At 36.5% G+C, this 18,429-nt stretch overlaps 1 protein-coding gene across 1 annotated transcript in view; it reads right to left on the bottom strand.

Annotated features, from left to right (window-relative positions):
* The window catches only part of SGIP1 (SH3 domain GRB2 like endophilin interacting protein 1), a 183,368-nt gene that overhangs the window by 97,005 nt on the left and 67,934 nt on the right, over window positions 1-18,429 (bottom strand). Inside the window, 4 exon segments of the mRNA XM_015595069.1 lie at window positions 3,700-3,760; window positions 7,406-7,477; window positions 10,399-10,423; window positions 16,392-16,455. Coding sequence (XP_015450555.1) covers window positions 3,700-3,760; window positions 7,406-7,477; window positions 10,399-10,423; window positions 16,392-16,455 — 222 coding nt within the window.

Genomic DNA, 18,429 nt, shown 5'->3' with positions numbered 1-18,429 from the left:
ATTTTTTGGAGGTGAGAATTTTAACTTTTGGAAGTGAATGCTGAGAGGTATATATTTAGATACATACTCAAGCATATTTGGGAGTCTTATTGGGAAAACAAATTAAGAATCAACAACTATTAATGAAAAAATACATTAAAAGAGAATTTATTACTCATTTCCTGTAAGCCAAGTACTGTGTTAAGCAACATGGATGCCCAATTTGCAACTTGCAAATGGCCAGCTTGCAACATAGGGGGATATGAATAAAAATTATTTGTTCTTTGGAAAATTCAAATGTATTTTGTAGACAAAATAAATAAATAAATAAAAAACCCCACCAAAATACAAAACATAAGACATCAGTGACAGGAGTTTAAAGGATGATGAAATTATTGATGTTTGAAAGAATCAGGGGGATATGAATGTGTCTTTTGGGACAGATGGGGAGGTGAGAGCCTGTATTGAGACTCCAAGGCAGAAATGAACAGTATAAATCAGACGGAGAAAGAGAGAGGCAACAATATAGATGACGTGACTGGAAAAGGAGCTGAACAGTGGAGGACCATGGAGAATGAGACCATGGATGGCCAACATGCTGAGGCAAGAATTCAGACTTGATTTAGATCTGCAGCTTCTTGATTAGGGTATGACATGCTGAAGGCAGCATCTTAAGGCATTTTGAAAGTATGCTTCAAGATAGATTGGAGGCAGAAGAAAATGGAAAAAAAACAAAAACCCTAATTCAAAATACTTGCATTATTCAGGTAGGATTTGCTAAGAATGTAGACCAAATTGTTAGTGATGAGAAAGGATGAATCAAGGACATTTGGAAGGACATATTGTTAATTCTTGTTAATAGGTTTATCTTAGGTGAAAAAGAAGCTAGACAGCTTCAAGAAAACTCCAAGATTTCTATGCTTAACTCCTGGGAAACTGCTGGTACTCCTTGCTGATCTAATTGTAACAGCAGACAACTAACGTTTTTTAGGAATAAGATGGGAAAGATAAAAGACAGTTTGCATGATTGGAAATAGTTATCATATTTCAGTTGCTACTATGTGGTAAGTACTGTGTCCCATCTCGTACTTTATTTCATTGAACCTTCATAACAATTGTACATGGAAAGAATTATCTCATTTACCGAGGAAACTAAAAGAAATCAGGTGTCATTTCTCAAGGAAATCCACCCTGAAAGTGGCAGATCTGTGCCTTGACCCTGGGTATTTGAGACTATATCCTGCACCTTAGAGGGAAAGAAGGTGAAGAGTTCAAGGATGATCCTCTTGAAGTTGAGGTTATACACTAGAAATCAAAGAGGGCAGAGCGGGAGTGATAGATTTTAGAGTCACTGAAGCAGAGTCACTGAAGCAGTAAAGGTGCCATGACCATGGAGAGAGAACAGGGCTCGAATGCCTTGGAAAAGCCACCATTTATTGAGCATTTATTGCCTCCTTTTTGTCCTTCAGTACTCAGAGTTACTTTTTAAAAAAATGCAAGTGTATTAAGGTCACTTCCAGCTAAAATCCTGTTTCTGGCTTCTCACCGCACTTGGAATAAAGGCCCAGTGGTTCTGTGTAGCCCGCAGGCTCGTGCCGAATCTGGCTCCTGGCCCTCTCTCTAGCCTCAGGCCTGAGGTTCTCTTCCCTGATCTCCCTTAGTCACAGGGCCTTCTTCCCATCGTTAACTCTTATTATTCCAATGCTGGAAGTTCTTTCCCATTTCATGATCTCATTTATGCCATTCTCACTGCCTGGGATGCTCTTCCCTCAATTATTCAGCCAGTTAACTCCTACTTATACTTTAGACTTTTGCTTAAAGGTCATATCCTCCCTGAGGTCTCCCCTTCTCTTACCTCATCCCTGCAAAATGCATGATGATATAATGTATTAAGAATAAAATCCTTATTACTTAGAAAAAGTAGTATCTAATGTATATTTACAATATCCATTCCTAGGTGACCGAATTAGTTTTTAGGACTAAACAAATTTGAGGAAAGTTATGCTTGGTTTAAGCCCTCACATCTTTAACCAGGCATAGCACTAGAGTTTAGGGTGTGTGTGCTAGTTGGAAGGTAGTAAGCGGTCCTTGATAAGTTATTTGGTTTTTTAATGATTGTACTTCCTGTTTGCTTAAATTATCACATTTGTACATATTTAAGATTCCCAGAAAATATAACAAAAGTCTTTCTAGGTAAAAAAGAATTACTTTTCTAAAATCACTCTTTATCAATATCTAGTAGCTTCTTTTATAATATTATTTATTAGCAATTTGGATTTAGAATAATGTAGAGGCTGTCATAGATTCTAGGGAATTGAACTGCTAAAAATATCAAAAAGATCTCAATCCTGGGAAACAGATGTAAGAGAGAACCAGGTAATGAGGTTGGCTGAGTAGAATGTAGGGGTGGGAAGCATGAAGAATTTAATTTCTCTTTTCTGCAGATAATGTAGTATTTACATTTTAATGTGGTAAGGATTCAATAGGACTTAATATTATGAGCGACAAAGAAAGTATTCAATAAATGATGGTATTATTTATTACAAAAATAAAATTCTTCTTATTAACAACTATGCAAAAATTGTACCATCTATGAAAGGGGAGGTTGGGCCAGACAGTCCCCTAAAGGATAAGTGCAAAGGCATTTTGTAGGGATTGTGAATTTGGGCACATACTATGCAATAGAAATGATTTTTTATGTGTGTATGGTCTACGAGTTTTATATGATTTGAAATTCGAGAGTGATTTCGGCTGTCCTGTTATGATTGGTGAAGTATGTGGTGATGATGTTAATCAGTTTCTGGGAGAATTATGTGGAGAGTTTAGGTCTCAGGTGGGATTCACCCTCGGTCTTTTAGAAATAAGTGATTGTCACTTGATTTGGTAAAAATCCATACCATGAGGCTATAATAATTGCATGCTGTGGTCTGAATGTTTGTGTTCCCCCAAAGTTTATATGTTGGAATCCTTTTTTCAAGGTGATGGCATTAGGAGGTGGGGCTTTTGGCAGGAGACTGGGTTATGAGGGAGGAGCTCTCATGATTGGGATTAGTGCACTTATAAAAGAGGTCCAGGGTGGCGACAGCCAGACAGTGCCATCTGCTAACAAGAAAGTGGGCCCTCAACCATACACACGCCAGACATTCAATCTGTGGGCATTATGATCTTGGACTTCCCATCCTCCATTGCTGTTAGAAATAAATGTTTATTGTTTATAAGCCACTCAGTTTGTGGTATTTTTGTTATAGCAGCCCAAATGGACTAAGACATTATAAAATCAAGGCCCAGACATTAATTGAATTGCCTCCATTCTCAAATCAGCTTAGAAATAGAACTAGCCCTGAATCACCTGGAGTTAATATTTTAAAAACATTTTTTGAGTACATATTACAAGATAGGCAAGCTACTGAAGTATTCTACTAATAACTACCTCATTGAATCCTTGCAACAATGTTACAATATAATGACTGACTTCATTTTTGCTGGCCAGTAAATAACTATCCAAAACCACACACGGTGGATTTGTGGAGGGACTAGGTCTTGAACCCAGACTCAAGAGACTCTAGTGCTTTTAAATTCTATACCATGTTAATCGTGCCTGTCACTTTCTGATTAGATGGAGTGTTTCACTTATTTCTATGTCCTATTTAAATATAAGAATGCCTCAACTCATTTTCAAGTTCCGAAATCCTTAATAAAGAAAAAGCAATCTTCTGATACTCACATATCTTTCCCAATCAATCTCTGCGTAAAATCCATTTGGTGCACCATTGCTTTTCTTCTGTAATAAATTTGAAAATAAATTTAGAAGACAAATATTTGAACGAAATAAAAAGGAACAAAGAACATTTGACTCTTATCTGTATTTAGCAAGCGCTAACAAAATCCAGGACTGGAAAGACAAATTAGAGCAGCCTATTAAGCAACCACATTGGTGTAACTGAATGGTAAATTGAGCTGCCATGACACTGCATAATAGAGCTTACATACTTATTTTCCAAGACTGTAGTATACCTAAGCATAAGAAGATTAACAACTAGCTGTTGAAATTTTATTCAGTTACTGAAGAATTAGAAGCATCTACATTATAATTGAATCCTCTATATCTTTAGAGGATAAAACCATATATACATATATATATATATATTTAAATAGAAACATTTTGATTTTTATGTTGCTCTTATATACAATTAGTTCCACAATATCCAAAGAGTATTCATCCAAGGTGTTAATTAATCTTTTAGGTTTTCTAACACTGACTCAATTTTTTCCTAACCAATCCCTTGATAGACTATAAAGGAAATCAGCTCCAAGTTAGTTAATTCAGCTCTTAGGTATTAAAAAAGTATTAATATTCTTTCCAAGTAGCTTTTCTTATCAAATTATTAAAATAGAATCTGAGGATTAATTGTGAATTTCTGTGATCCATCTGTCTTATGCCTCCATGAGCACCTACTGTCGCAAGATAACTACATGAATATTGGCATTAGTCTCTCTGGATTATCTTAAAGTTCTATTTGGCACCTACAACAACCATGATATATGGTCGCAAGCACTTTAGCAAGGATGTGGCATCATTCAAAGATGAATTACTAAGATTCTCTATTTTTTGTTTGCAAAGGACAAAAACACAAACCAAGTTGGTAATGGAGGATTCATTCAATAACATTCCTATATATAGCACATATAGCAGTGGTATGTCACTGAGCACTAGCTGATCTCAGAACAACACATCAAATGGTGATACATGAGGCTTGAGGACAGACTTCTAATTTTGCAATCACAAATGAAGGCCACTTGAACTACAACATGAACAACTAACATTCGATTTGACAAATAGGTAGGAGAAGTAAGCTTTTCATGTTTGCATGTAGGACCACTAGAAAATCAAATTAAAGGTAACCCAGTAACCATCTTCACTGAGTAATACATATTGAATATTGATTGGGCTTTCTAAGAACTATAAATAGCTTAGTAAGGGTGAATAGTGAGTAAAGAATAGATAATACATTCATAGCCTCTCTCTTCCTATCCACTGCTACTGCACTAGAATTTACAAATGCAAGAACTCTGCCAATGCCTCCACAGACCAGCATCCAGGAATATAGCCCCTTACCTCTGCCTCTCTTCCTCTTTTTTCTGCTCCTGACAAGGTTAAAAGTTATATACTTGGACAACATCATTTTAACCTTTCCACATAATTGCCTTCCCTGAATTAGTGTTTATTGATATTCTTTCTACCTTGAACAAAGGTTGTTTTAAAAACTTGTCACATCAACTCTTGTATAGGCTCTAAAGCTACTGTTGAGGACATGGTCCATTACATAATGTGCCTGCTAATAATAAAAAACCTCTTCCACGGGGAATGGGCATGGTGCCTATTTTCTTTTTGTCATGTGTGCTTTCTTTTTTAATTTCTACTTTATCAATTTGTTCGCATATGTATTCTTTGTAAAATTCTCCAAATCCTTCTTATATAATAAATTTAACATACAAGCTTAACTTATAATAATGGGAATCAGATGAACTAAGTTGATCCCAAAGAACTAAACTCATAAATTTTGTGGTTAGTGTAGCATTACTATTAATAGACCTTTAGTTCTTAAACAGCTCTTTACCACAAAGGATTATTATCTGAAAACCAAAGTGATTAGGTAAATTATCATTTAAAATTTTCAAAGTTTCACAGTTTTTCCCCATGATAGTTTCATCTCTATAACCAAAGCCCTTCAAAATCAAAATAGCTGATATGGTCAGCTAAACAAATTGTGTGTGCGTGTGTGTGTGTGTGCGTGTGTGTGTGTGTGTGTGTTTCATGACAACATATATCTTACATTATGTATTAAAAGTTCCTGAACTTTATGAATTTTCTAGATTTGAGCTAAGTGAAAATTTCCCAGTCCATGGAAACCAATGAAAGACAGAGATGAAGAGAAAGCAGAACTTATAAAAAGAAATTTTCTTTTAAAATAACATTCTAAACACAAATACTAAATACAAACAACAAATAACAATACATTCTTTGGGGCATATATTCAAAATACATGCATACACACATATGCACACAGTTTTATTAGAGAAATTAGCAATTTGGTCTCATTCACACTAGTGAATTCTTACAAATATATTTAGTTTCACAAGTGGAAATTATCAAGTTAAAGCTAGCCAGGGCCTGGCTGAAGTTGTTCTGGTCAAACTCCAAGTAAGAAACAATGCTCCTGGTTTAACCACCTACGCAAGGTGCAGCTAATTAATGGTGAAGTTATGGCTCTATTGATTTTCAATTGGAAAACTTTGAAGAAGCAAGGAATAAGTTAAGTGAGAAAATATTATGGCTTACTAGTACAAGCAATATTGGCTAGTTACCAACATGTAAACAGTGATTTTCCTTTTGGAGTTAGAAGTATACATTATTTTACTTTTATTTTTTCAGTGTTTTCCAAAATTCTACACTTTGCATAATTAACTTTTATAATTTGAACATATGACTGTTATTTAAGATAATTGAGGTTCACAGAAATGTTAATCTTGTTTTAATAGGTATTTTACTTTGGTCAGGCTTATTATCTGTTTTCAGATAATATGACACGCTAAATCAATAAATGTAATAACAATTGTATTTAATTATACATTCATTAAGGTTCTCAGTTTCAACTGGGAATGATCCTGTTTTCCAAGGTCAGCTCATGGCCATGTAGTGATCCTCAGGTGAGAGATGTTAAATACACAGGATGTACTCCCTAAGTATTGTCTTTTGCCACTGAGGTAGACTCGACTCACTTTGTAAATAATCCTATAGAACAGCATTGTCCAATAGAACTGTCTGTGAAGATGGAAATGTTCTATATGTGTGCTGTCTAATATAGTAGCCACAAGCCACAAGTGCCTTTGGGAGTGTGAGTGAGAAACTGAATTTTAAATAGCTACATGTGTCTACCATACTGAACAACACAGCTAGAGTTGTTGCATACCCTGGGCCAAGATCAGCATCCCTGACTCAACATCCTTTGGTCAGTTACACTGGTTCCCACAAGCCAAGGTCTTGCTAAATTCCTGGCATTACTGAGATAATGCTTATCCTAACAAATGATTACTCAATTTGTATCGGTCATGCTTGTATTAGAGCCAAAGAGTTCTTATAAATAGCGGATTCTTTTTAAAATCTCAACACCTTTCCTTTGTCTAAGACAAAGGAAACACACATCTTTTATGCCTGATTACTCTTTAAAAGCATATTTAGGTGTAAGTTTATATGGTTAATTTAAAAATTGGCCCCACGTATTCAAAAAATAATTTGGAAAAATCTAAGAAAGAGTCTTCTTAAATGAAGTACACAAATGCTACTGCTTTTTCTGTTTCGAACTGGGATTTTACTCACTGTTTCTACAACCCTTTGGAAATTTTAAACTAAAATCTGTTTCCTTACCGAAACTTTTTTTCCTCCTTCACGCGCACACTCTGCTTTGCTATTGTAGGGTGGTTCATGTGGGCTGGGCTGCTGGAATTGATTGTTTTCATGTAGAAAAAGTTGTTAAAGGATCTGTTTGTTCTTCAAGACACATATAAAGAATCACATGGAGTCAGCAAACATACCATAGAAGAAACAATTTCTAGGCCAAATCGTAGGGCCTACCAATCTTGGCAGGGTTCCCTAAACATAAAGTGGACTTTGGGGTCCATAATGAGGCTCTATTCAGCAGGCCAGTGTAGCTAGGTCAAGAGAAGAAGGAAGGAGCAAGAAGATACATCCTAGGCATTTGGAATTATGTGGATCTAGTCCTCATTCAGCCAGCACTTAATTTACATGAGAACAGACACCAGGACACACTAAGAGAGACTGAATAAAAATAGTTGTATTTCTAATCATAGTATGAAAAGTCTAGCTCCCTGGATCAAAGCCTTCCTGGGAGTCATAAGACATATAGTGCACATAGCTGACAGCTCCAGACCTGGTCCCTTTCCTGTACACCTGTTCTTATACACTTGTTCCTGCACACCTGCTCAGGGTGAGCAGAGACTATGCCCCCATTTTACATGTAGCTAGAAATCTGAAGTGGGAAAAAGTTAAAGTGTATCTGAATTAGAGTTTGTCTCTGGGTTAGAATGCATCATCACACACAGTGCCTGAAGTCTCAGACACCATGACAGACAGCTCTTCAGGAGTTGGGTACATTCAGCAAGACGGGAGCAAGACAAGCCCACCTTCACACATGGAGCCCTGCCCTGAAGCCTGTGTAGACTAACCTCAAAAGCACTGTCACCAGAAATGGGCTTCACTGGATTTTGAGAAACTGAAATTAATAAGCATCAGTACACTAAATCTATCGTGTAGCCCTGTGTTGACAAAGTCATTTATAAGCATTTAGTTAGTGGGTGCACCCCAACCTCTAGTTTGTAGAACTATATTAGTGAAACCATAAATTTCAAAAGACAACGACTTGGAAGCTGATTTAAACATGGACTGGGTCCACAGACATAAGATCTTAAAGAAATTAGTCTAAATTTGAATGAAAATCAGGTTGGGATCTCTAAGGACTGAATGCAAACAGAGACTTGAACCCCTATAGAACTGCTATAATAAGGAATTCTCAAATTTGGTGACCATACTTAGTGGGGGAAACTTGAGAAACATTTTCAGATAGTAAAACTAGCAGCTGGATGATAATTTCCAGTTACCTACAAAGCTCTATACCATGTTTCTGAGAACATGCATTTATTTTGAAGGAAGACTTTTTCAAATAGGTCTGCATTATTTCCTAAGAAACAGAAATTAAATAATTCTCCTTTCCTAATAATTGTGACTAGTGATATTTATGGCATTTCCAATTAAGGAACAAAAATGGCACAACTGCTAATAAATAACTTCAAATGACTTGGAATGGTGGTAATAGAGGAGGACTCGGGGAACTTGGGTACATAGCCCTGAGCTAGAGAGAACAAGTCCACAGAGTCATGGGTAGGCTCATTAATGCAGCACACAGAAAGAGTTGCTCGCTCCATGCCAGTACTCTACCAGGCATCTGGGTGCATATTCTACCAGAGATTTAAACTGGTGGTCTCTAAAAGAGCAGAGGACACTAAGGTAGCAATGGTGCCTCACAGACAATGAGCAGGTTGGTATGAGGGGCTTTAGAAAAAGGAAAAAAGACAAGACCGAGGGCGGCAGAGGGAAAGAAGCAAGAAATAGCAATGCAGCCTGGGAGCAGCAGGGAGAGAAAGCAGAGAATAGCTAACAGAACTTGCAGAGGTCAGAACGAAGGGGACCAGAGGACCCAGGGAGGGGACCCAGACAGAAGCGAAGAGAAAACACAGAAGCAGAGAGTACCTGAGACAGAGTTAACGAGAGGGCTCTGAGCCAGAAGCAAGAGGTGAGGAGAAGCTGAGTCTTCTGGGTCTTTTTTTTCCCCTGCTGAATAGAGCCTTGATTATAGTGTTACCCAATGTCTGATAAATTTCAGTCTATTTTCTTAACATTTCATGGTGAGAACTACATGAATGCAAAAGGAACCCCAAAGCTAAGAACCTCAAGTCAAGTGTGGGAGAAAAACTCCTGCAAGCGCTGCGATTAACACCCACTTTAGGTATAATAATATTATAAAAGATGATTTTTCAAAAAAATATTTTTAACCACCAGATTTATTTTAGCTCCCACTCCAGCCCAATGAGCCTAATGTAAGTCCATCTTTTTTTTTTTTTTTTCAGTAACAGCTGTTCTTTTGAACCTTCTGAATAGGCATCTGATTTAGATCTGAAGGCAGTCATTTTAGAAGTTGGTGCAGACTCCCATAAGCGCAACTCAGATAAATCTGAGCCAGCGCACCACAGACGTCTTTGAAAATCAAGAAATCTGGCGGCTAACAAGGAGTCAGAGTTACTGTTAAATCTAAACCCAGTGGACATATTTTCCTCTTTCAGGCTATAAATTTAGGCATAAGTGGTTTCAAGACCATTCCCTACTTGTGAATTTAATATAGAAAATGTATCTGCAGCTCAACTAAGAAAAGGGAAAAGCTTCCTTCAGTTTTATTGGATCTCAGCTACATTATGACTTTGTGGCCTCTGTTGGAGAAAAACAGTCTCACATAATGAGATTTTATATCATTAAATTGGAAATGAAATAACAGTTGATGGTAGAAGCCCATGCAGGAACTGTCTGGCTTTTGACCCACCATATTAATGACTAGTTTGCTTGCCTGATCTGGGACAGGGTTTTAGGTGAATGCAATAAATAAGTTTAACTTGACTAAGACTACATTTATGTCCCATGCAATTACTACAGAAAATTACAAAAGTGAGAGTTCTGAAGAGCATTTAAGCTATTTTTTCCCTATAGAAAAAATAGAAATGGGACTTTAAGAAACTTAAACATAGCATGTATTGGCATGCAAACCTACTAAAAATGGTCATTTGAATACTTACAATTCCATCTCTATCGGGTGAACCTCTGTAACAAAAAAGAAATGGGTAGCTATTAGGAAAATGAATCATTCTTGCTATATAGACTAAAGTGCGAAGAAAAGAAACATTAACCACCTCTCTTCCACTCTCCCTTGTTCCCACCCCAGTAAACCTGGCTAATGAAAACTAACTCAAAACAACTTGATCGAGCAATATTTGAATGTGGGAGTATGTGTATGGGCCTGTGGGAGGAAGATTCTCATTAAAACCTGAAGTCCAAAAGGCACTAGGTCTACTTTTGAGAGGAGAGCTCATTAAGTGTCTGTCGCAGTCTAGCCGACTCCGTTTAAAGCTACCACAATGAATGTAACCCGATTTGCTTGCTTTAATCTCCCCTGTGAATGGTCTTGAATTTCCCCCCACAAGAAGGAATTTCTATGGTATTTTTCTACTTACTTAGAAAATCTATATTTTCTTCCACGTTTCTTTCTTTCCTTTCCTTTCTTTCTTTCTTTCTTTTTTTTTTTTTTAAATATTTACTGCTCCTTTGATTATTGCAAAGCAGGAAATGAAGGGCATTTCCTGATGAATAGAGTTCAAGGTAGTTAATCCATGGTGGCACTATGCTCCAGTACTTAGGAGTTAAGACTTTAGAACAGAATGAATCTAAGTGTCCAGACACTTTTTAGCTCTGTGACCTTGAACACATTATTTAACCTCTGTAAGCCAACTTAAATAAGATAATGCATATAAAAAACATAATAGTTCCTGACACATAGTAAGTATTCAAAAAATGTGATGTCTCCTCACTAGGAACACATAACTGCCCACTTGCCACCATGTTAGATTTTGTAGCAATAGAGGAAGGGTATTATTATTGTTATTTTGGAAAAGCAGACTGGAAGAGACAGAGGAAAGGAGAAGCAAGAGGGTGGTTACTGTAACTTTATAACTTCCTATTTTAATTCACTCTGTAAGGAGCTAGATAAATGTCATTCTGTTAAGACCAAGAGACCAAGTTATGTTTAGATGGGAACCTGCATTATTTGGAAGAAAACCTTAATAAATGCTTGGGGTGGACTGTGAAATCTTGGGGAATTTGGTGTGGTTGGAACTATTCTTTAGGAAGTGGGACCAGGTAGTGAAATTATTTATTTATTCACAAGGTACAGTAGAAAGAGAAACACAGAGAGTTGGTGGGGCATCTTCTGGGCTCCAAGATGTGATCCCCCTCCTCGCCAACACCTTTTTCAAAATTAGCAGAATATTTTACTTGGATTATAAAACACTTGATGGGGGTACACCATTTTTTATAACTGGCTCTGTGTCCACATGGATGCAGGGCGAATCAGTGATACAGGAGGTAGAAGCAGAGAGGACCCTGATGTTGAAAGACCACTGGAGTTGACAGAAATCTAAGGGTCTTGGGACCTTCCCTGGCTATAAGAATTAGTTGGTTTGAAAATATGTCATTTGAAATAGAAGGATACGAAGAATCTTAGCTGATAAAGTTATAATTCATTGAACAAATAGTGAATGCTTATAATGGGCCAGGTACTAGGCTAGGATATGGGGGTAAAAATAATGAAGACATACTCATCGTAGAGAGAATGAGACAAGCAAATAAAGCCAGTAGGTTAACATGGCCACAATAAGCCCAGCTTAGCAGGAAAGCACAAAGGAAAGGTACTAACTCACATTCATCAAAACCAATTTCCTTTTTCATATCTATACACCGCAAAAAACGGACATTTTTTAAACTAGAATTTCGGCCTCTGCTAAAGGAATTGAGAGAGAGAGATGATTGTATCAACTATTGTGTATGATATGTCCAGAGGCATTGATTCTTGTGAGGATGTCTTTGGGGGCATCAAGTAATAGATGTGGAGAAGACAAGGCTCTGGAGACAGGCCTGGCTGTGGTGTTTCCTACTACTGGTCAGATACAAGGGCATATCTATAGGGGATCTTAAATGAGAGGTCACTTGATGTAATGCATACTGCAGCTATAGGGATGGCATTTAAACATTTTTAGTCAGAAAAGCTGTAATTGTACATAGCAACGTTGGTGTCCTATTCCAATCCTATGTCTTAATCCATTAATGGAAACAGGGCTGGTGCTTCCTAGTGTGGTGGCAGCAAGCCATGGCGGTTAATAGCACTGGCTGTATAGTGCCAGACTGCCTGGATTCAATCAACCTAGATTTCCTACTTGCATAATCTTGGTCAAGTCACTTCATTCCTTCCTGTCTCAGTTTCCTCATCTACAAAATGGCCGTGATAATAGCATATATCTCATAGGACAATTAGAGGACTCAATGATTTAATGTAAGTGAAGAGCTTGGAATAGTGCCAAAACATAGTAAATACTCACTAAATGTTATCTAGAATAAAATTATTATATAATCTGACCTAGGATGTCAAGTAGAGAGATGTTAGTGGCCTTGAATACTTGGGCATGGGTTCTCAATTCATCTCTAAACCCTTTCTTACGAAGTCTTCTATTTTACTTTGAAGTAATTAAATATTTTTTGTTTTATTTATTCATTTTAATTAATTTATTCAATTACCATTGACAGTCAATATTATTTAATATTAGTTTCAGTTTACAGCAAGTGGTTAGGCATTTACGTAACTCATAAAGCTATGCCCCCTACTGGCCTAGTATCCACCTGGCACTATATACAGTTATTACAATATTATTGACTATATCCCCTATGCTGTAATTTACAACCCCTTGACTATTTCATAACTATCAATTTATACTTCTTAATCCCTCCACCTTTTTTACCCAGTCCCTGAACAATTTTAAAAAAATTTTTAACAGCAGATCCATTATATTTACTGATTTTTATTTTAAAACTAATCAACTACCATGGACCCTTTGCCTCTATTTTAAAAAGTGCCAGCTACTTCTTACAACTACTGTCTTTTCTCTATTACCCTTTTATTGATCTTGATTATAATTTTGCCCATCTATTCTTTCTTTCTGAGGGATAAAAACCTACGCACGAGATTCTGGCTTTGTGTCTTATTTTCTGGATAGTCTTCAGCAGTTATTTAATCTCTTTTGGCACTGATTTCTCATCTCTAAAACTGAGATATGACTTCTCATCTTAATGACTTACTGTGAAGATTAAAAAGGATATTAGTACATACAACATAGCCTACAGAGGGCCTGCCACTTAGCACAAGCTCTCTTTTCTCCTCTATCAGGCACTGTAATGCTGATTAAATTAGGAAGTTCTGTCCTAACCCTACTCTCTATCTAAGGAGGTTCTATCAGCTGGATTTGGGGCTGATAGCTACCTTAGCAAGTAGTTTGGACACCCTGAGAGAGTTACAACAGCCCTGAAAACAGTTTGCATCAATGAGATATCAATGATGGCAGACTCACATAAGCATTACCTAAAGCTGAAGGGACAGCAAGTTGCTAGAGCATTGTCCCAACCTTTTGCAAGAATGATATATGATGCAATTAGAAAGCAGGGGTTCATGAAAAGCAAAAACTTACGTAAACTGCTAGTCCTTTGACCATCACTGCTAGTGGAACCAATTTATGACTAATTTGCTATCATGTAAGTATTTGGGGGGCACTCGAATGATAAGAAGTGAAGGAGAGATGCTTGGGATTCTACAAGCAAATCTCTCATTGGAGGTCTTCAGAGAGATATTGGGCATGTACCCAAAGCCCTAAAGAAAACTTCCTTATTTTCATACCTTTAAAAATGGTGATAGAAAGCAGTGCTTTGGCCACATGCAAATTAGCTCAGCCTGCTCTGGGAAGATTGTTTGATCTCTTTTCCCTTTTGATGGACCTTTCTTTTCCTTTTTAATTTTCTTCACACATAAGAGGTTATGTGCAGTCAGTTACAGACACTGTCTTTGAAGAAAAAGAGTTGGTTTCTGCTAATGATGTTTTCCTGAGATGTGTCTAATAGTATCCCTACACAACCCATGGCACATTGTAGGTGACAACAGATGTTGCTGACAGATTGACTGGTACAGTGTCTGGCTCTTTAGGGAAATTAGATTCCATCTAGTGTAAACTGAGGCCCAGGAAAAAAAAGTGTATTCCCAAGGCCACAGGAATGCTGGCGATGCTAGACCTAGAGCCCAGGTCTTCTGACTATAGTGAAAGAAACATCACCGTTCTGGACGGTTAATGTTTAGGAAATGGCAATTTTTAAAGAAACAATAGTAATTATGTAGTCCTCAGAAAAATATTCCTAATTAGATCATTTAGAAAAATTCACAAGACTAATTTCCATGAAATAATTATTTACCAAAAAAGTACAAAAAAAGATAAGAACAGGTGACTTAATATTTCATATCTAGAGGAAAAAATAGATTTTATCTCTTTCCAATCCTTTATATTTTCTGGCTTAAAGGCCTTCAAGGCTTCCAGGTTGCCCACTGCCTACAGAAGGGATGTCAGATACCACAGCCTGGCACTTCCTGTCTGACTCTGATCTTCTTTTCAGTCTTGCCTCCCATTATCATCTTTACCTGCAGCTGACAGGTGGACAAACTGACCTGTTTATCTTGTCCTGAATAACTGCTTGACTTTTCCGCCTCTCTGCTGTGACTGTTTTTGTTTGTTTGTTTTGTTTCGTTTTATTTTTCATGAAATGCCTGCCCTCATTTTCCTGAAGGCCAAACTCAAAGCTCCTCCCTCCCTGAAGTTTCAATGATCATCTGTCCAAATGTGAGCTTTCCCTCACATTCCCATGAAATTCCATTTTTAGTTGTTCATAAAGAACTTATTACGTGTTAATTTGTATAATAATAAGAATCGCAGGTGCTGCCATTGACTGAACATTTACTAAGTACTAGATATCATACTAGTTATTTCAAATGTGTTATATCATTTTGTTATATAAAAGATATTTCAACTTGTGTAGTAGATACCTTATCCCCTGAATTTATAAATTCAGGGGATAAGGTATCTACTTGGAGGACAAGGACACAGGGCAATGCTCAGTAACTTGTGATAAAATTTATGCATGATAAAAGCATATAAAATGAAAAGTTAAAGGTGAAAAATAAATGTAGCCCTCTTCATTTTCTTCTGAGCCCAAACAACTATCGATTCTCCCATTTTTAAACTTTCTTTCGGGGATTCTATCCAAATGTTGGGTTTAATGAGTTCATTATTCTGATATACAGCTGAACGCATCGGGTCTGCATTTCTACATGGTCACGACCGGCTGCTGCAGAGTAGTAGTGCTCTCCTTATACTGGTCTTGGGCTGGAATCCTGAGTTCTTGGCCATCTGATTTCCCATATGTAGGTTACCTGCCTGGCTCAAAAAGCAACCTGAGATTTTGTGTCAGAGCTAAATCTCTGAAGTAGAATTTAAGATGGTCAACTATGTGGAATGAAACTATTACTTCATAGGACATTTTCAAGATGGGTCTGTCAGTGTCTGTGGGCAATTGATTATCTTGAGTGTGACCATTTAAATAAGTAAAAGTATCCACAGGGTTGTTTTTGGCATTGGTTTCTTATTCACAGGCAAATAGCCAATCATTTCTGTGAATTTTGTTGGTTAATTTACAGTTCTACTTGTACAAAATCTTGACATCTCAAATAAAAGCTTTGGGATGTTATCTAGACTAATTTCTGTTTCTGGCTAGGTCTAATCTACCTAAACAGGTGTTTGCTTCTTGATTTCAGTTACTTGGGCAACGCTAGCGGTGGAAATGAATACTTTTAGTCCCCACAAAAGTAATAGTCACGCTTCTTGTCTACTGGGACTTTCTGGGAAGTGTGGTTAACAGATTATAAAGTAATAACACATGATGAAAAATTGAACACATGATGAAAAGTCTTTATCTTTTTATTGTAAATCTAAGACCTGTTTATGCCAAACAACTACAATTTACCCAGAAATGAGGAGACCAACACAGTAGAACACAATTGCCAAGAAAACTCTACTCTAAGAGTGACAATGACAACAGCCTCTCTTATGTAAATAGCTTCTTTGGGGAGGCAAACTTTTAAAGTACATACGTAGAATCAGTGTCCTTTTCTTTCTTCCGTATTCCAAAAGCCTTCCTTGTACGTTTTTTCAATCCTGTGGGAAAATAACAGAGTAAAAAAAAAAATCTATTTTCTATTTGAATATTCCTGGCAACATTTAAGTGAATATATTTTTTAAGTTACAACATATCACTTACATTTGAATGTTCAAAACACAATGAAAATTTCTTCAATTGTGTGTGTACATATGATTCACTATCATATTTTTCAACAGATGTTCATTTAAGAGTCAGCACTATTTAAGTTCTTAGCATCATAAACAACATAAGATTGTAAGAGAATGGAAAGGAGATCAGGGCCAGGTATAGAAAAGATTGCAAGCTTTTCTTAGAATATTGTTATTCATTACCCACATTGGCATTCTGCCAAAGAAAACCCCACACAAATTATAGATTTAGAAGAATAGCAATTTCCAGGTTAGACATGTTCTTGAAACTTGGATAATTTCAAGACACAGATTATGTAAACCATACCAAGAGAGCGACATTGACCTGACACATCTTTATATCACATATTCCCATCTCATCTTTTTCTATTTCTTCAATTCTGTGGCTAGACTGTATTATTAACCATTATCTGAATATACCCCAATTTCTGTACTTCAGTGTCTCATTCTTCCATATGTGATCCTTACCTCTGGTTGAAATGCTTTTCCTATTTTTTGATATTTAGAATTTTAATTCATCCTTCAAGGCCTAGCCTAATGGCACTTCCTCAATGAGGGTGTTTTAATTGTAGTGGTATAAGTAACTGACTATGCTGTGATTCTCCAAAATGTTGCTCTTATATGTATTACAGTATATCTAACTATTCCACTTGATAGTTCTTAAGTCACTTTCTCTGCTAGGCTGTCAATCTTTCTAGGACAGAGGCAAAGGATCCTACATTGGGGACATATACCTAGTACAAGTATTAGATAATACATGTTGCTTTAAAATATCTTCCAGAAAGCATCATTCAGGCTGTATTGGGGTAAGAAGACTCCTTCTTTTCTTTCATCCTGGCCAAACCAAACTCAGTCTTGGTTCTTCCATTCTTATCAAGGCTCTATTTGAGATTCCCATTTCCTATAAGTTACATAGTTACATAGGTGGCTTGTGTTTCTTATGTTCGTGAGTATTATTCTAAAATGCTAAATGCCTATATAATCAAAACCTTAGAGTTTTTACTGGTGGTTGGAAAGTCTTCCTGACAAATTGGAATGGAAAAGTCACTGACTTTCAGGATTTTTTTGGCACTACGGGGTGGAACAAAGGGAAAAACATTGACAGAATTAGCGATTTGATGACACCTTCTTCCAAAACATGTGAGTCAGCTCAAACTGCTCAGATTATCTGAGTCATTCATTATTTGGCTCTTAGGGTACTACTCAAATATAATCTCCAAAATGTCTTTGTTTAGTCTAATTTTGCATTTTCATAGTCATTTCATTTAAGACACATGGGTCTTTACAATGTCAATGTTTGTAAAAAAAAAACAAAAAACAAAAAAACAAAAAAACCTCCCACATAAAACTACTCTCCATTTCTCTCTATATGAGGAATTTATAGGAAAACAAATTTATTGACATTTAAAACACTACCCACCCATAGTATTTAGGAACACCTTCTCATCATTCATTTTTAGCTTTGATTGTTAAAAACTTTCTTCCTTATCGCCTCTAATTGCCTATCTCTTTATAGGGACAAAACATAATTTACAATCATCATTTTTTCCTATAATTTTCCCTGAGCTTTGAGTCTCTTAATTGGCTTCTCTATGCTTCCAATTTAGCTTTCAGGTCACAATGAATGCTATATTCACCAATCACTACTGGTTTTTATAGAACCATAAAACAAATGCTATTATTATCTTATGTTTTTAAATCACTTTGTTTTCTGTAACTTTACTATGATTAAGCAATGGCATGCCCTACCAAAGAGATCAGAGAAGACATGCAAATTCCAGTAATTCTTATATTAAACTAGTAACAGAACAAGCAATAGTAGTTTTCCATCAACTGTCCTAT

This window comes from Pteropus alecto, unplaced genomic scaffold, assembly GCF_000325575.1.
Source record: "Pteropus alecto unplaced genomic scaffold, ASM32557v1 scaffold25, whole genome shotgun sequence".
Classification (NCBI taxonomy): domain Eukaryota; kingdom Metazoa; phylum Chordata; class Mammalia; order Chiroptera; family Pteropodidae; genus Pteropus; species Pteropus alecto.
This window is presented reverse-complemented; position numbering and strand designations above follow the sequence as displayed.